General features: G+C 43.4%; 1 protein-coding gene across 4 annotated transcripts in view; it reads left to right on the top strand.

Moving 5' to 3' along the window:
• sobpa (sine oculis binding protein homolog (Drosophila) a) overlaps positions 1–20,419 on the top strand; it is a 320,001-nt gene that overhangs the window by 143,104 nt on the left and 156,478 nt on the right. For all 4 annotated transcript variants that reach the window (XM_078212389.1, XM_078212388.1, XM_078212391.1 and 1 more), the window contains exon 3: positions 134–322. In XM_078212389.1, the coding sequence (XP_078068515.1) occupies positions 134–322 (189 nt within the window). The remainder of the gene's footprint in view (positions 1–133; positions 323–20,419) is intronic.

Below are 20,419 nucleotides of genomic sequence, written 5' to 3'. Positions count from 1 at the left end.
TAAGCTGCTGGTGGAGTAGCTGACTAGTTCCATCGAGGCAACTTCAGCTGAAATTCACAGTTGATAATTTGTCCTTGAACATATCATAAATGTTTAATAATGGTTTTTTATTTTCCCTCCATGTTATTTGTAGAAAACTCCTTGCCAAAACTAAAATTATCTGAAGACAGTGTTATTACTTCGCCATCGAACTCCAATTCAAGCTTTCCAGGAATGACTGCAGGAAACGGGCTCTTGGAAACACCAGCTGGATCAAAGGATCACGGGAATGTACCCATCATTGTACCATTGATCCCACCACCCATGCTGAAACCACCAACAGGTAAGGATCTTATTTATACCTGTACAGAGGGGAGATGAGAAGACACCGAACCAGGATGTGGAGATGCCAGTGTTGGACTGGGGTGGACAAGATGAGAGGTCACACGACACCAGGTATATTTGAAATCACAAGCATTCAGAGCACTGCTCCTTCGTCAAGTGAAGTGACTTCACCTGAAGAAAGAGCTGCGCTCCGAAAGCTTGTGATTTCAAATAAACCTGGTGGACTATAACCTGGCATCGTGCGACACTGAACCAGGTTCTAGCTGTGCTGTTAGGGTCTGTTGTAAGAGAGACACTGATTGCAGTGCAGCATACGCAACTTTATACCGAAATATTACAACATGGTCAGGTGTATGCATATATGTATTTGTTGCAGATGATTTGGTAGCAAAGATGATTTTTCTTTTAAATTTGGAACTCTTAATAAGAGAAATGGTCAACAATATTGCTACATGCAGGACTTTGGGGTCTGGTTGTCAATCGCCCCCTTCCCCCACCCCCAAGATTGCCTTTAGGGCTCCAAAAATAGAGACAAATCCACAAAATGCTGCTACAAGCAATCTGAGAGGAAACATCAGTTGGGCCATTTTTTAAAAATTGTGTATTTTCAAAAAAGAATCTTTGAAACAATATGGTCATTTTGAATACAAATATCTCAGAGAGAGCTGTTTGAGTCAAAATTCACCCTGGTGGATCATGAAGAATCTAATTGTCTTCTGAATGGCTTGAGAAGGTGAGCACTGCAGGTGTGGACACATTGGGAGTTCAGTGGCAGGTATCTGGGGCAGGGTGGCAAGAGGCAGGTGTTCATGCGGTGACACCTCCAGGAATGTGTCTGACTTGAGTTGGCAGCACTACCCCAAGGGACAGGTGTATGTTTGTGCGCAGCTTTTAACTTTGAAGGCTGATTTTGGAAATTAATGAACACAGACAGCAGCACCAAGAAAATGACAGCCAATGGATCAAGAGCAGCAGTGGATGTGGCATTCATTGCTTCCCCCTCCCCACTCTCCCAACCCATATTGACCCAACCATCCATTCCATTCCCCACCCCCCCAACTCCAAACCCCACAACCACCCCTCAGTTGTTGGCAGCTGTGAACCTTGAAAAGCAGGTAAGGATGTGAGGGGGGGGGACAGGATTTTCTTGTTATGTGAACGAGCACAAATGGATCTCACTGTCACTTTGTTGTGTGAAGACTGCGTAAGTATCTGGAATTGGATTGATTTATAGTAAACTGTTTCTCAATCCTGATAGCCCACCCATAGACGCTGCCAGGCGGAGGGTCTTGGAGAGGGCACACACACACACACACAAACCTCACCAGGAGTGACATTGATGGTGCCATGCGATTAGCTTATCCAGGTTTATCCACAAGGGAGGTGATAACGTTAGATGATAGGTCATGCGTCTCCTGCGTGATTGCCTGAAGGGTTTGTAGAGGAGACGAGGGCAGAACTATTTTGAAATAGCTTTGTGTTTATTTTTTGATTCAGAAGGCTGGTGTACAAAATTGTCTCACCTGACAGGGTGATCACTAATGGACCCGATTACAGTTTCTAACCAGTATCACACACGGTTTTAACCGAGGTTTGAGAACAGGATGTGCTCTCTTAAGTAGATCTGATGATTTCTTGGAAATTGCAGGAGACTAAGGCAATCTCCAGGTAACACTAGCTAGAAATAAAGCAATGGAGATGTTGTGGAAAAAAATATAAATGCAGTATCAATATGAAATGTGACATAAGGGAGCAATCCAGAAAATGATGGGAATCTGCGGCCACCTGCAGGGTTTCCAGTCTTGAGTTGTAGTCGGCAAGGACGGGAAGTGTTTTGGCATTAATGATAAAAGATCTCTTCTGGACTGAGATGGTCAGCTTGTTACAACACCTGAGACTGATGGGCTGGGCATGATGAGAAACCCTTCCTTCTTTTTAAGTATAGGATCAAATGGGACAGATATCAGCATGGCAAGAAAGTAACAGAGACTGGATTGAGGTGGCAGTAGTGGAAAGATGCACTTTATGCTCTACCCTGATGTATACCCTGCTACCAGCTGTGTCTGCTCTGGTTTACTACCAGCACTTTATCAGTGGATCAAGGTTAACATCCAGCACTGGCTGAGCAGAAATTCTCTCCAACAAAATGTTGTCTTCATGTCCTGTCTCAAATTCAGTTTCTGAGCCACCAACGCCATACCTCTCTCTGTTAATTGTCTGAGGCTGACCCAGATGATGTATATTATCCTGAAATGAGCCTCCAGCCACATATCACTTCTTCACCAAGACCACGTATTTCCACTTTTGTAATACCACCCAACTTGTCTCTGCCTCGCCTCATGTGCTTACACTTTCATCCATACCTTTGTTACCCTGAGACTTGACTATTCAATTTTTTATTATTCATTCATTCATGGAACATGGGCATTGCCAGCATTTATTGTCCATTCCTAATTGCCCTTGGAGGGCAGTTGAGAGTCAACCACATTGCTGTGACTCTGGATTCACATGTAGGACAGACCAGGTAAGGACGGCAGAGTCAGTTAGGCTTGAGTCAGTTAGGATTATATTCGCTCGAATTCAGGAGAATGAAAGGGGTGTCATAGAAACCTATGAAATTCTAACAGAACTAGACAGGGTAGATGCAGGAAGGATGTTCCCGGTGGTGGGGGTCCCCAGAACCAGGGGTAATAATCTAAGGATAAGGGCTAAACCTTTTAGGACTGAGATGAGGAAAGATTTCTTCACCCAGAGAGTGGTGAGCCTGTGGAATTCAATACCACAGAAAGCAGTTCAGCCAAAACATTGTATGTTTCAAGGAGGAGTTAGATATAGCTCTTGGGGCAAAGGGGGTCAAAGAAAAAGGAGGGGAAGGTGGGATCAGAGTTGGATGAACAGCCATGATCATAATGAATGGCAGAGTCATCAGGAGTATAGAAACACAGAGGGACCTAGGTGTGCAAGTCCACAAATCCTTGAAGGTGGCAACACAGGTGGAGAAGGTGGTGAAGAAGGCATATGGTATGCTTGCCTTTATAGGACGGGGTATAGAGTATAAAAGCTGGAGTCTGATGATGCAGCTGTATAGAACGCTGGTTAGGCCACATTTGGAGTACTGCGTCCAGTTCTGGTCGCCGCACAACCAGAAGGACGAGGAGGCATTAGAGAGAGTGCAGAGAAGGTTTACCAGGATGTTGCCTGGTATGGAGGGTCTTAGCTATGAGGAGAGATTGGGTAAACTGGGGTTGTTCTCCCTGGAAAGACGGAGAATGAGGGGCGATCTAATAGAGGTGTACAAGAATATGAAGGGGATAGATAGGGTGAACGGTGGGAAGCTTTTTCCCAGATCAGAAGTGACGTTCACGAGGGGTCACGGGCTCAAGGTGAGAGGGGCGAAGTATAACTCAGATATTAGAGGGATGTTTTTTACACAGAGGGTGGTGGGGGCCTGGAATGCGCTGCCAAGTAGGGTGGTGGAGGCAGGCACGCTGACATTGTTTAAGACTTACCTGGATAGTCACATGAGCAGCCTGGGAATGGAGGGATACAAACGATTGGTCTAGTTGGACCAAGGAGCGGCACAGGCTTGGAGGGCCGAAGGGCCTGTTTCCTGTGCTGTACTGTTCTTTGTTCTTTGTTGAATGGAGGAACATATTTGAAGGGCTGAATGGCCTCTTCCTGCTCCTATTTTCTATATTTCTAAATGTACATTGCATGGGAGCTCTCCACTTGTAAATCCCTATTTCCCTTTGGGACAGAGGGAACCTCCTTTTGTAACACAAAACAAATCCAAATAAACAAGCTTTTAAATAATACATATGAAGGCTACATACTTCATATATCAAACACAAACTGTTTATTACTTAGTGGGGAATGGCTGAATAATGGGCAACGCTGCCCGGTGTGGGAAAAACACCAGAAAGTGTTGAAAAGCAGATAATTGCATCCTATGCTGAACCTTCAGATGCATTGCTGTATTTGTGAATTGCGTGTCAGGATACATTTTATTCAGAAGGAAATGCAAGCATATTGAGTTGCTCTGTTAATGCAGTAGAATTCAGTAATAAATACCCTGCAAGGGGTTTAGGTGACAGTTGTATTTGAGTGCTTGTGGGGCATCCTGTAAATTGTGTTATAAAATGCTGCTCATTAGACTAATGCCGGTTGTCGCTAATATGCTGACGATTGTAAGTCTATCGACAAAGCATTTAAAACCTTTCAGTTTCTGTCAAATTTTGTTGTTTCCAAACCCTCAATGACTCACCGAAAGCCCATACCTTCCAGAATGATAAAGTTCATTACATGATTTACACAAACTATTGGTGTTTCCATAATTGATGATGAATGGTTTATTAAACATTAGATCATGTTTATGGTATAATTTTGGATCAAATGTTAGACTTGTGCGATGGTACGGTCTGCAAACTGAAGTGCAATCCTGTCCACAATAATCTCAAAACAATTTTTTATTTGCTTCTCCAAAAAAAACCCCATGCAGAGTCACTAATAGGTTTCGAGTAGAGTGAGGAGTGCTACAAGGGGCAAATTGTGGCATTACTACATAACATTAACACAATTAGTCTTTAGGCTAGTTACTTCAGATTTAATCAGTGGTCAGGGATTTAATCAGTGGTCATGGCTCTGAATGAGACAGACAGATATGGGGATCCAGAAGTTAGCAATCTAGGGGTCTTAGTCCTTGCACTGGTCCAACAATTTTGATGCCCTATTAGGTTATGTGAACAAGAGCAGGGACTGGAGGGAAGTAAACTGGCCACAGTAATATGGTACAGTGAGCCATTCAAGTGGGGGCAGTAAAAAGGAATGTAGTTCTTGTAGGGGTTGTATAATTAGGAGGTAGATAGTGCTCTCTGCAGCCGAGAGTATGAGTTCTGAAGACTGTGTTGCTTGCCAGGTGAGAGGGTGAAGGCCATCATCAGGGCTCCTTCTCCAGAATCACTGAAGATCATCTTGGTGATATAAGCCACTGTGACTTGACTTTGAGAGATACTCTCTGGAGCTATACTAGCTGTGTTAACAAATTAACTTGTAGAGAGAAGACACTGGATCAGTGTGTTTACTCCAATCTTGACTCTTAGCAGTCTTTGATTTGATGGGGGATTGGAGATTCAAATCATCTCCTCCATAAGTAGCAACAAAAACTGAAGACAGTAAAACCTGGCCAGGAAGTGGTTAAAGTACGGGATAATGTGGTCATTCAAGGCCTGAAAATTTGTTTTCATAACACAAATTGGGATATTTTTGTGCAGGATGAAGACATAAATAGAAGCACAGATATCATCAATAATTGTATCATCTTCTGTGAACAGCTTCATATCCAAACTAAAGCCATTAAAGTTTATTTATTAGTGTCACAAGTAGGCTTACATTAACACTGCAATGAAGTTACTGTGAAAATCATCTAGTCGTACACTCCGGCGCCTGAGGGTACACTGAGGGAGAATTTAGCATGGCAAATTCACCTAACTAGCACGTCTTTTTTGAACTGTGAGATAAAACTGGAACACCCAGAGGAAACCCATGTAGACACGGGGAGAAAGTGCAGATGGGGAGAACGTGCAGATAGTGATCCAAGCGGGTAATCGAACCTGGGTCCCTGGCGCTGTAAGGCAGCAGGACTAACCACTGTGCCACCATATTGCCTTAAGATCTATTAAGATCTATTCAAGTGTTCAACCCTAGATTACAAAGGAGATAAAAGGAATATTGAAGGAAAGATGAATGCATTTAATGTAGGGGACCAAATCAAACTTGATGTATTAAAAATCAAGGTGAGAAAGGAAATTCAGAACACGAAAAGATGAGTGCAGAGACAAGCTGCATAAGAAGAAATTAGATATCGCTCTTGGGGCTAAAGGGATCAAGGGATATGGGGGGGATGGCAGGATCAAGGTATAAAGGTTAAAGTTTTTTATTTATTTGTGTCACAAGTAGACTTATTAACATTCCAATAAAGTTACTGTGAAAATACCGTAGTTGTCATAATCCGGCTAATGCACCTTACCAGCATATCTTTTGGGCTGTGGGAGGAAACCGGAGCACCTGGAGGAAACCCACGCAGACACGGGAAGAACGTGCAGCCTCCACACAGGCAGTGACCCAAGCCGGGAACAGAACCCAGGTCCCTCGCACTGTGAGGCAGCAGTGCTAACCACTGTGCCACCGTGCTGCCCCACTGAATTTGATGATCAACCATGATCAAAATGAATGGCGGAGCAGGCTTCAACGGCCGAATGGCCTACTCCTGCTTCTATTTCCTATGTTTCTATGTTAAGACAAATAATTCCAGAGATGTCTGGAAGCATACGCCTTCACATTGATAAAGAAAAATGATCACTTTTTGTCCACAGATAATCCTCGCGATGTTGCGAATGAATTGATCAGATTTTGCAGCTGGTTTGAAAATGATGAATTTGAGGAATGTGTGATTCTGCAGCTGGCTTGACTTTGTGAATTAGAAGAGTCTCGTATTAACTATCGACAAGTGGGAGGTAGAGAAGCAGTTCAAGCAGGTGAATCCTCAGAAAAAACCCCAGACCCGATCAGTGGAAAATTGTTAAGGAATGTACTCATCAACTGGCAGTTTCTTCCTCTCTGTACTTCTAGTTATCTTTTGATTACGCATACTGTTCCTTGCCCTTTGAAACCAACCACCATCCTTCCGGCTGCTAAAAAGTCGCAGCCTGCTGAGCTGAATAAGCAACCAGCTGCTCTTACATCAATAGTCATGAAGTGTTTCAAGCGCATTGTGTCAATGCATCTTTTAGATCCAATTGTTCCACATATTGATCAGTTACACTTGCTGATCAATCTAATAAGTCAGTGGACAATGCTGTTCTGATCTTTGCTCTTTTGATCCAACAGCACATGGACAGATTAGGCAACCATGTTTGCGCTATCTTTGTTGATTTCTCTTCAGCTTTTAATACCCTGCAATGATCCAAGCTTATTGAAAAATTAAAAAACCTTGATGTCAGTTCTACTGTCCTATTTTGGATCAGTGATTTCCTTCCCAACACGACCCAATGGGTGTTAGGCTCTGATCAAATGCTAGACTATGTCAATGAATACTGGATCGCCCCAGGGCTAAGTACTTTCACCTTTACTTTATATCCTCTGCACGGATGATTGTCACTCTCGATTGTTGCTCTCGAAGAATTTTGACGAAAGCTAAGAGTGTCGTGAACAATGAGAATTGCCCATCTCTCTAACACAGTCTCTGTATTACTGCTGGTTGCATTCAGGGAAAAGGCTACAGTACCGGAGATGCAGGATGAATCAGTTCCTGAACTTGTTTCTGTCTTTTGCTACAAACATAGAACATAGAACATAGAACAGTACAGCACAGAACAGGCCCTTCGGCCCATGATGTTGTGCCGAGCTTTATCTGAAACCAAGATCAAGCTATCCCACTCCCTATCATCCTGGTGTGCTCCATGTGCCTATCCAATAACCGCTTAAATGTTTCTAAAGTGTCTGACTCCACTATCACTGCAGGCAGTCCATTCCACACCCCAACCACTCTCTGCGTAAAGAACCTACCTCTGATATCCGTCCTGTATCTCCCACCACGAACCCTATAGTTATGCCCCCTTGTAATAGCTCCATCCACCCGAGGAAATAGTCTTTGAACGTTCACTCTATCTATCCCCTTCATCATTTTATACACCTCTATTAAGTCTCCCCTCAGCCTCCTCCGCTCCAGAGAGAACAGCCCTAGCTCCCTCAACCTTTCCTCATATGACCTACCCTCCAAACCAGGCAGCATCCTGGTAAATCTCCTCTGCACTCTTTCCAGCGCTTCCACATCCTTCTTATAGTGAGGTGACCAGAACTGCACACAATATTCCAAATGTGGTCTCACCAAGGTCCTGTACAGTTGCAGCATAACCCCACGGCTCTTAAACTCCAACCCCCTGTTAATAAAAGCTAACACACTATAGGCCTTCTTCACAGCTCTATCCACTTGACTGGCAACCTTTAGAGATCTGTGGATATGGACCCCAAGATCTCTCTGTTCCTCCACAGTCTTCAGAACCCTACCTTTGACCCTGTAATCCACATTTAAATTTGTCCTACCAAAATGAATCACCTCACATTTATCAGGGTTAAACTCCATTTGCCATTTTTCAGCCCAGCTTTGCATCCTATCTGTGTCTCTTTGCAGCCTACAACAGCCCTCCACCTCATCCACTACTCCACCAATCTTGGTGTCATCAGCAAATTTACTGATCCACCCTTCAGCCCCCTCCTCTTAGTCATTAATAAAAATCACAAAGAGCAGAGGACCAAGCACTGATCCCTGCGGCACACCGCTAGCAACCTGCCTCCAATCCGAAAATTTTCCATCGACCACCACCCTCTGTCTTCGGTCAGACAGCCAGTTACCTATCCAATCGGCCAACTTTCCCTCTATCCCACACCTCCTCACTTTCATCATAAGCCGACCATGGGGGACCTTATCAAACGCCTTACTAAAATCCATGTATATGACATCAACTGCCCTACCTTCATCAACACACTTAGTTACCTCCTCAAAAAATTCTATCAAATTTGTGAGGCACGACTTGCCCTTCACGAATCCGTGCTGACTATCTCGGATTAATCTGCATCTTTCTAAATGGTCGTAAATCCCATCCCTAAGGACCCTTTCCATCAATTTACCAACCACCGAAGTAAGACTAACCGGTCTATAATTACCAGGGTCATTTCTATTCCCTTTCTTAAACAGAGGAACAACATTCGCCATTCTCCAGTCCTCTGGCACCATCCCCGTGGACAGCGAGGACAAGAATGTTCAATGCAAGCTTGATGTAGGGCTGAGGACATGCACTCATTGTGGGATTCATTGGTCGATTATTTTAATGCATTGGATTAATGCTAATACATATTTTAATTAAAGATGAACCTCTGTGAGGGAGAGAGGGATGGGGTCTTTATGGAGAGGCCAAAGAGGAATGGAGCACTCACAGGGCAACCAGCTTTCAACCAGCCAAGGGAGCTGGGAACGACTAGTTTTCAACAGTCCCAAAGCACAGTTGACTACCTACCAATCTAAAGCTGCTTTTCCATTCTGGGTAATGAGACTAAAGGCTGACAAGTCCCCAGGTCCTGATGGCCTGCATCCTCAGGGATTAAACAAAGTGGATGCAGAGATGGTGGATGCGTTGATTGAAATTGTTCATAAGTTCCCTAAATTTGGAAATGTTCCAGTGGATTGGACAACTGCATAGGTAGCACTAAGGAGGTAGACAGAGAGCAGGAAATTATCGGCTAGTTAGCCTAACATTTTCATTGAGAAAGTGCTCGAATCCATTATTAAGGAAGTAATAGCAGGACGTTTCAAAAATCACAATCCAATCAGGCAGAGTCAGTGTGGTTTTATGAAAGAGAAATCTTGGTTGAAAAAATTATTAATGTCCTTTGAAGATAAAATAAGCATGGTGGATAAAGAGGAACCAAGAGATGTTGTGTATTTGGATTTAAAAGGCATTCGATAAACCGCATCAAAAACATTAACCCTAACACCAGGGGCTCTTATCATGTCTACTTAAATATAAGCATGGATAGAGGGTTAGCTAACAGGAACCAGAGAGTCGGGATAAATGGGTCATTTTCAGGTTGGTGAACTGTAACTAATCAAGTGCCACAGGAATTAGTGCTGCGGTCTCAACTATTTACAAACTGTATTAATGACTTGAATGAAGGGATAAAATGTATTGTAGTTAAATTTGCTGATTGTACAAAATTAGGTAGGAAAGCAAGTTGTGTGGGGGATACAGGATCTGCAAAAGGATATAGATAAGTTGTTCATTTTGGGAAATATGAAAAAGCTGCATATTATTTAAATGGAAAGAGACTACAGAACGTAAGGTACAGAAGAATCTGAGTGTCCTTGTACCTGAACCACACAAAGTTAGCATGTGGGTATAGCACGTAATTAGGAAGGCAAATGGAATATTGGCCCTCGTTGCTTGCTTAACCTGTTGTTCAAAGTTTTTGGGCACAGTAAGAAGTCTCACACCCTAGTTTAAAGTCAACAGGTTTATTTGGAATCACGAGCTTTCAGAGTGCTGCTCCTTCATCAGGTGTGCCCACCCCAGTCCAACGCTGACATCTCCACATCAAATTTGTTGAGATGCTTTGCCTTTCCAGGGTAATTTGAGCCGTTTCACACTGCCAGTATACAGCGGCTACACGAGTGGTATTTTCCAGTGAGAGGATGCTTCCGTCAATTCAAAAAGGCATTCTGCCTACCACACAATTAAGCAACCTTGTGTATGAATTTAGTGCTAGTGTAATGCCAGGTATGTAGATCTCTATCCCAACAAATGCCTGATCGAATCAAACAGCATGTTCCTTCAGTGGTTCAAAAAAGGCAGAGTACAGACTGTTCTGAACCAACCCAACCCAGTGCTTGTCAAGCCCAGCACAAATTATACTCCATTGGATGCAATTCTACAGTTGAGCAGCATTGCTGAATAATCACGAATGCGCTACTAGCTGCACTAACAACAAAGTCAAGCTCATAACATTGTTGCTTCTAGCAAGCATAATACATTCATGTGAAGGGATCCATTTTCTGCAAACTAAAGGAATACGTTCAAGCCTTGTACATTATTTGAATTAGCCCAAAGCTTAGGGAGCCTACAGTTCCTGTTGCTTTCTCCATGGCAATACCTCGGCCAAGCAGAGTCGACTTGCCAACCAATCAATACCTGTTCTCCTGTTGTAAAAATTGTTGTGCTTATTTGGAATTTGGCATACCTGCATTTGTCCTGATGAGTGCAGGATGAAAAGCTTTGGTAACATGTCTCTCTTTTCAGCAATATTCAAGCTCTGTACTAGCAAATCAAGACGTATGATGAAACTTATATGATAGACTTAAATATTGTGTTACCCTGTACTCTGAATAATATAAAAGTTAGATGTGGATTTTGTGGTCACTTTGGCAGTCAATCTTTAGAGGGTGGCAATGGCCTAGTGGCATTATCACTAGACTATTAATCCAAAAGCTCAGCTAATGTTCTGGGGTGGGACTCAGGTTTCAATCCTGCCACGGCAGATGGTAGAATTTGAATTCAATAAAAAATATCTGGAATTAAGAATCTACTGATGACCATGAAACCATTGTCGATTGTCGGTAAAACCCATCTGGTCCACTAATGCCCTTTAGGGAAGGAAATCTGCTTTCCTTACCTGGTCTGGCCTACATGTGACTCCAGAGCCACAGCAATGTGGTTGACTCTTAACTGGCCTCCAATAAATGCTGGCCAACCAGCAACGCCCATGTCCCACGAATGAATTTTTTAAAAAGTCACATCGCTTACTACATTTCTGCTGCCTTTTTTGACTGCGTGTTGCTCAGAACACATGAATGAAGATTTGGTTTGTGAGAAAGCTATTGAAACTTGCCACTTTCTAAAAATTTAGACTTTCCATTTAGAATATTTCTAACTCTTCATACAGTGATCCAATATCAAGTGTATTAAGTTACATTATAAGGAATGAAAGAAATATTTTCTCTGGGAAACTGAGTGCTACATCAGAGGAAGGTTTTGTGTGCGAGTAATTTGAAATATGTTCTTAACCTCCTGCCGCGGAAGATTATTGCATTTACTGGAGGAATCTCTTTGTGGTCAATCACATTTCTTATCTTGGATATAGGAGGCCAGAGGACAAGAAGAGGAAGTAACCAGTTTTATTAAAGCTCCTCGATTTGAGAATGAGGGATGATTGTTCAACTTTAAATACGGAAGATAAAAATGTTTTTAAATCCAATGTTTGCTGGGTATCTGATTCATGTGGCAATGGCCCTGTCTCTGGGAATATAATCAGAATATTTTTACAATTATATGAGTACGTGCGTGATCCCAATATCTTTTCCCTCCCTCTCCCTGAGTTTACCAATGATTGTTTTGTTTCTAATCACTGCATGCTGACATCCACCAAGTTGCTAATCAAACCTTTTCCCTCTTCATATCCATTCTCATTCTCCTCCCTTCAATTTATTCAGTCCCTTCACCAATAACATTTAGTTTAGTTTAGTTTGTTTATTAGTGTCACAAGTAGGCTTACATTAACACTGCAATGAAGTTACTGTGAAAACTCCCTAGTCGCCACACTCCTGTGCCTGTTCGGGTACACTGAGGGAGAATTTAGCATGGCCAAAGCACCTAACCAGCATGTCTTTCGGATTGTGGGAGGAAACTGGAGCACCCGGAGGAGACACAGGCAGACACGGGGAGAACGTGCAGACTCCGCACCGACAGTGACCCAAGCCGGGAATCGAACCCGGGTCCCTGGTGCTGTGAAGCAGCAGTGCTAACCACTGTGCCATCCTTGTGGCACCATGCCGCCCTCACCATCTTATAATACTGACTCAGTATTAACCTCATCACTTCCAGAAGTTTCCACGCACGGAGTGGACCAGTTATTCTGCCGATGACAGATTCCTTTGCTGATAGGATGTTAATGAACCAGCTTATGACAAACTGGTCATTCGTTCTGGTGTCAATTCACAATTACCATATTAATTGGAGTGAATTTGAACACCCCAAACATGTGGGTTTGGGGGGCGGGGGGTCAGGTCAGATGCTAAAATCTAAAGGTCTGAAACTTAACATATTTCCAACTTTTTGGGTTCAGTAGAGGTGGGACTACACGTGGTGGGTAAGAGGCAAGTTAAATGTTTTCCTGAGGCTGGCAGCCTCTGATTTAACTGCATTCCCAGCCCCTGTGAAACGGAGCGGTCAGGTCAGTTTTGGGGAGAAGTTAAATGCCTTCATAGTGCTATCTGGGCACCAGAAGGCACCGAAGTTCTTCCCCACCACCCCCCCGCCCTTTAAGCTTTCCAGACCCCCTGTCATCAGACAGCGTCCCCATATAAGCTCCTGGGTCAGAAATAGGATGACTGCCCTCCCCCTTAAAGCTTCAAAGAAACAGGGAAATCAAGATGTTCAGAACTTTAACATACCTCACAGTGATGTTCATCATGAGAGAAAAATGTGACACAGGTATTAAGTGCAACAAACAAAGTGTACTGGACACAATGCAAAGATAAATACGCAGAGTTGGTCTTGGAAACTTTTTGGAATCATAGAAATCCTACAATGCAGAAGGGCGCCATTCGGCCCATCGAGCCTGCACCAACAACAATCCCACCCGGATCCTATCCCTGTAACCACACATTTACCTTGTTAATCCCCCTGACACTAAAGGGCAATTTAACATGTCCAATCCACTTGATCTGCACATCTTTGAACTGTGGGAGGAAACTGGAGCACCCAGAGGAAACCCACGCAGACATGGGGAGAATGTGCAAACTCCACACAGACTGTGACCCAAGGCTGGAATTGAACCTGGGTCCCTGGTGCTCTGAGGCAGCAGTGCTAACCACTGTGCCACTGTGCCGCCCCAGTGAAATGCACTAGGTGGAGGGAGTCGCAGAGCAATTGGCAGGAATATGCGTAATTCTGAATTTTATTTGCTCAGCCCTGGTGTTTCTTAACAAATTCTGGCAGTTGGAGATTAACACAGAGAGCTCATTTCCGAGTACCGCAATGGCTGAACCAGCATTGTAAGTCACGTTGTATCGCGTCTCCTTATTTTTGACCTGTCCTTCTGCCCTGGAGCAGGGTGAGCATCAAGTAGAGTTCCAATGTGAATGACATTCAGGTTGATCATGATATCACCACATGGCAACCGACATTGCACCAAACGGATCTAAATTTCACTGAAACGGTGGCTTCACTGAGATCAGTTGACTGGGATGTAAGAAATATCCCTGTCGAGCTGTCTCTCAACGCTCCAGAATAGGCTCAATGTTGTGGTATTAAATTTTGTTTGAAAAAGATACAGTTTAAAAATTGTCCGGGGTCATTGGCACACCACAAGGAAAGGTGACTTTGGTTGTCTATAAACTTAGTGCATGGCCAGGAGAGGAGGACGGTTCATTGCAACAAACTATTTCCCCTGAAGTTTGAGCTGATGTTGCTGGCATTGTCTGGGCTCTGTACTTATTATGCTGCACAGTAGTTATTTAAACAATATAAGTTGTCCAATTCAGGATCAAACATCTTCCAGCACAATATAAAGTGCCTTGGTATGTAAAATAAATCTGATGGGAGGGGATTATTTTACAAGTCTTTTCTTGCATCTTGAAATGATTCAATCCGATATTTAAACTACCGGTATCTTCCTTCCTATAAATCATAAAATTGAGGTGACAAATGTGAGGATTTTAAAAATAGTTGTCGCACCTTCCCCAGATTTTCAGTGCTTTGTGGGAAGTGATGCATACACAATAAGGGTGGAGCACAGCTTTGGAAAGACCTGCAGACTTCAGATGCAATTAATGTACATGTAGAATGATAAAGTCAAGTGGTTCTTTATGAAAGGAGGTCATGTAACACTTGGGGCTCTTCCCACAACCTTAGTCCCTTGTTACCTTAGCACAAAGTCAGTACCTGTAGAGGAGATATGCCTCACTGTTGAAACTCTGAATTCCTCTTGTGTACGTGACTAAGGAACCTTGGTGTCATTGTGTCACAGGATTAACAATGGCCCTTTCGTATATTTTTATTTTCTTTATTCTTTCATGGGATGTGGGTGTAACTGGCAATCCCTTATTGCTAGGCCATTTTCAGAGGGCATTTAAGAGCCACCCACGTTGCTATGTGTCTGACGTCATATATAGGCCAAGCCAGGTAAGGCCAGCAGATTTGTTCTTTAAAGGACATTAATGAACCAGATGAGTTTTTAATGGCAATTGATATTGATTTCATGGTCATCATTAGACTCTTAATTCAGAATTTTATTTATTGAATTCAAATTTCACCATCTGCTGTGGTGGGATTGGAATCCACCTTATTACCCAGCATTACTTTGGGTCGCTGGATTGCAAGTCCAGTGACAATGCCACTATTCCATTATTTCCCCTTAACTGAATACTTATAATTTCCCACAACATGCTCTTGTCTGCTTCAACAGATGGAATAAACACCACTCTCTTAGAACATTGTGTTCATGCTAAAACTTGTGGGTGAATTTATGTTTAGCTCAGAGGCTGGGAATCCTGTGGTGAGTAACTCACTTCCTGACCCCCCCCCCCCAAAGCCTGTCCACAATCTATAAAGCACAAGTCAGGAGTGTGATGGAATACTCTGCACTTGCCTGGAAGTGTACAGCTCTAATAGCACTAGAGAAGCTTGACATCATTCAGACAAAGCAGCCTACTTGACTGGCACCCCATCCACAACATTCTCTCTCTCCACCATCAACTCACAGTTGCAGCAATGTCTACCATCTACAAGGTACACTGCAGGAACTCACCACGGTTCCTTAGGCAGCACCTTCCAAACCCACAACCATCACCATCCAGAAGGACAAAGGCTGCAGACATATGGGAACACCACCATCTGGAAGTTCCCCTCCAAGTCACCATCCTGACTTAGATCTAAATCACCATTCCTTCTGAGTCCAAATCCTGGAACTCCCTCCCTAACAGCACTGTGTGTGTACCTACACCACAGGTGCAGTGATTTAAGAAGGCAGCTCACCACCGTATTCTCAAAGACAACTACAGACAGGCAATAAATGCTGGCCTAGACAATGTTGCTCACATCCCATAAACAAATAGAAAAAAAAAAATGAAACATGATTGTATAAAAGCAGAAGAGAATAGCAGGTAACTGATAATAAATGTGTTTGACTGGCACAATTGCCCGACTGTTGTAAAAAAATGTCTTCGTTCTTTCTAGAATTCAACAACAGACTCCCTGGTGGCTCGTAACATGGCGGAGAGGCTATCACTTCAAAATGAAACAAGGAATTAAAAATTCCAAGACCATTCTAGGGTATAGGAGTAATATTGTGCTTATTGGGGAAATCATGGGCTTGATGCTCATTACTTTTTATCTGTTATGAAATACAAGCAATCTAGTTTGAATAACAAATAGATTCTTTCTTCGTCGTCATGTAATCAGCATATTAATATTTCTTGCCACTTGAGCAGATGAAGTGAGCGATGTTCATACCAGCTGTCCAGTGACTGAATGAACACATTCAGAATTTCAACTAGCTTCAAATTACTTGCGTCGACTCAGCAACCAAAATGTTGTTTTCCCACCAAAACTTCCATTCATTAGCACTCCAGGTATTTAACAGATGATATTGATTCACGGCTATTGACAACGAGAGAAATCAGGTAGGAGAGATGGCCCCCCCAATGCTCTAGAGAGCTTGGTACATTGGCTAGTTATATAGTGTTAATATGGTGGCGTCCCAAAATCCCCATCTTAATAGCTCGCTTTTGGAGGCAGACTTGGGTAAGGTGCTAATTAATGAGATCCTGCGAGTAAATAAGCCCAAAACGGGAAATGTTTATCTGGAATATTCCCGACACATTAATATCATGCGATAAACTTGGCCAAGTTTTTCAGGAAGGCTCTAAATCAATAAATTAATTTGTATCTTTGTACTTTTCATCTTCAACGAGTTAGTTTACATGTGGAAAGTAATGGGTTTACTGGGTTGCTGAATATGTTATTGGAGGTGACTTCAATACGGGGTGTCAGAGCAGCAATGCCTTGGAAGGACTCCATTTCATTCTTCTCCCCATTGCATTGAGTTTCAGATCTCAGCCACGCTGCTGAGGGAACCCCAGAATTTGCCAAGTGAAAACCGAATGGGAGTCGAGATGGCATTAGACTATTGTGGGTCTACCGGGAGCAATCCAAAAAGAGCACTTGTTATGGTCTGGGAAGAGGCTTCATGTCCTGCATTTGGACAGAAGAAATACATGGCCTTCTATATAAAGAATTCCACTGTTCAATCATTATATCATTAACGTATCAGCATAGAAAACTGTTTGCCTTATGTCATATTTAAATAATGTGAAGTACATTTCCTGTACAATAATAAGGAAACAAGCTGCTTTGTAAAAGTATTGGCATCATAAATCACAAGCATCTTTATTGCCCTGCCATGTAACATGACTCCATCCCTATAATGCTCAGTATATTTTGTGGCATATAACATTAAAGTTTTTAAATTTGAAAAAAATATAAATAATATTATGAAGTCGAACAAACATCTGGCAATGCATATAAACTTGTAATTTAATTCTGGCATTCGACTGTTGTGGTTTTGCATCAGAGTGGTTTTCATTCTCAGTGACTGCGCAGCATCGCAAGAGTTGCCTGTGCTTCAGCTAACCCTCTGTTTGTACCCCAGCAGCTCCTGCAGCCTCATTCAACTCACTTCTGGATCAATCCACCAAGGTTGCACAGAACCCTCAGCAGCAACTAAGCCTGGAGAGAGAAAAAAAACAGTAAACTTGTGTTGTTGCCTGCACATCTGTCACTCATGTTGAATCACAAACTCAAAGATAACAATTTCTCACTGAACTGGAGAGCAAGAGGTCAGGAATCTGGAATAACAATTGAAAATGCAGGGTCAGTGTCAGTGGGGAGAGAAACAATGGACCATTTGTCAGAATTGGAGCTGTCCCTATTTCTCTCTCTCTCTCGCCTTCTCCACATAGGCTACTGGCCCTGATGAGTGTTTTCATGGTTTTGAAAGACTTTTATTTAACTGGCACCATTTCAGACATCAGGATGTCTTAAAGTGCTTTGCAGCCAATGAAGTACTTTTGAAGTCTAGTCACTTGTAAAATGGGGAACGGGCAGGCAATTTGCACTTGCCAAGGTCTCAAAAATAGCAATGTGTTAATGGCAGGGTAGAGGGTCTTGTGGTACAGTGGTAGCATCCCAATATCTGGAGCAGAAGCTCCACCTTCAGCAATTGACAGCCATGGAAGATGTGCTCATAAAGTGGCCATGCAGGTTAATTATCAGGCTGTAAATTCTTCCAATACACCTGATGGCAGGCGGTAAAAGCAAGAGAGTTTCTTGATCAGCTATACTGCAAAAGGCAATGGTTGACCACTCAGTACTTTGCCAAACATAATCATGGACCAATCCAATGGAAGCTCATGGTCACCAATACCCTCTTGGAGCATAGTACCTGAAGGAGGAAGAATGCCCAGATATACTGTGCTTCACTTCTCAATATCGATGAGAGGGATTGTTCATCTGGGGAGTGCAGCCAGAGCCATGGCACCAGAGGTGGCTCAAGTGTGCAGGCAGATACAAGGGAAACTGGAAGAGAAATTATGATAGGGTGATTCAATAGTAGGGGAATAGATATGCATTTCTGTGGCCACAGATGTGAACTCATGATGGTGAGTGGGATTTTCTGGCCTCGCTCACTCCAAAACCGGAAAATCCTGCCCAAGATCAATGGACCTTTGCATGGTCCATGTCCCACCCTCTACGATTCCTGTGGCAGGCGTGACAAGAAAATTCTGCCCGGTGTGTTGCTTCCCTGGTGTGAGGGTCAAAGATGTCACTGCGTGGCTGCAGTGCGCTCTGAGGGGTAGGTGAACAGCCAGCAGTCATAGTCCACATCACCACAACTGACACCAACAGAAAGAGGGATGTGGTCCTGCAGTCTCAATTTGAGGAGCGAGGTGGAAAATTATCAAGCAGAAGCTCAAAAATAGCAATCTCTGGATAATACTCAGTGCCACACGCAAGTGAGTGCAGAAATAGGAGAAAACTGATGAAAGTGTGAGAGGAAAGATGGTGCAGGAGGGAGGGCTTTAGATTCCTGAGACATTAAGATTGGCTCTGGGGGAGATGAGACCAGTATCGGCTGAACAGTTTGTATCTAAGTAGAGCTGGGAGTCATTTCCTTGCATTTAGCTGGTGCTATTGGAGAGGGTTCAAACTGACTTGGCAGGAATGTGGAGCTGAGATTAAAATGAGATCAGCCATGATCTTACGGAATGGTGGAGCAGTCTCAAAGGGCCGAGTGACATACTCCTGCTCCTAATTTGTGTTCTCATGTAATTTTGTTCTTTACGTCCAGATGAGCAGGCAGATGAGGCCTCACTCTAATAATGGCCCATCTTAAATACACCACCTCTGTCAGTGCAGCACTGAGAAATGGCCAACATTAATTCTTGTATTGTCTAAAATGAGGCTATCTACTGACTTTTCTTCATGTTTTCATTCATGGGATGTGGGCATCGGTGGCCCATCTCTAATTTTCTTGAGAGGGTGGTAGTGTGCCACCTTCTTGAACTGCTGCAGTCGCTGAAGTGTAGGTATACCCACAGTGCTGTTAGGAAGCGAGTTTCAGAATTTTTGATCCAATGACAGTGAAGAAACAGCGATATAGTTCCAAGTCAGCATGGTGTGCAGCACCACCTCCAGGTGGTGGTGTTCCCATGCATCTGCTGCTCTTGTCCTTGTTGGGAGAGGTTGTGGATTTGAAAGGAGCCTTGGTGAGTTCCTGCTGTGCGTTGTGTAGATGGAGCACACTGCAGCTGCTCAGTATCAGTGGTGGAGTGAGTGAAAGTTAATGGATGTGGTGCCAATCAACCCTGCTTTGTCCTGGATGGTGTCGAGCTTCTTGTGTGTTGTTGGAGCCGCACTCATCCAGGCAAGTGGAGAGTACTCCATCACACTCCTGACTTGTGCCTTGTAGAGATGGTGGGGAGGCATTGGGGAGTCAGGAGGTGAGTTACTCTCCAGAGAATGCCCACCTTCTGACCAGAGATTTTAATGACAGTATTTATGTGGCTGGTCCAGTTTAGTTTCTGGTCATTGGTAACCCACAGATGTTGATAATAGAGGATTCAGCAATGGTAATGCCGTGGAATGTTATGGGGAGATGGTTAGATTGTCTCATATTGTAGATGGTCATTGCAAGCCACTTGTGTGGCATGATTGTTAGTTGTCACATATCACCCCAAGTCTGAATATTGTCCAAATCCTGTTGCGTTTGGACATGGACTGCTTTTGCATCTGGAGAATTGTGAATGGTGCTGTAGTCATCAACGAATATCCCCACTTATGACCTTATGATTGAGGGAAGATTGTTGATGAAACTGCTGGAGCTGGTCGGATGCAGGATACTACCCCGAGGAACTCCTGTAGTGATGCCTTGGAACTGAAGTGATTGACCTCCAACAACCACAACCATCTTCCTTTGTGCCAGCTGTGAG

This window comes from Mustelus asterias, chromosome 5, assembly GCF_964213995.1.
Source record: "Mustelus asterias chromosome 5, sMusAst1.hap1.1, whole genome shotgun sequence".
In the NCBI taxonomy this organism is placed as follows: Eukaryota; Metazoa; Chordata; class Chondrichthyes; order Carcharhiniformes; family Triakidae; genus Mustelus; species Mustelus asterias.
The sequence above is the reverse complement of the archived record's forward strand: the minus strand, read 5'-3'. Positions and strand labels throughout refer to the sequence as shown.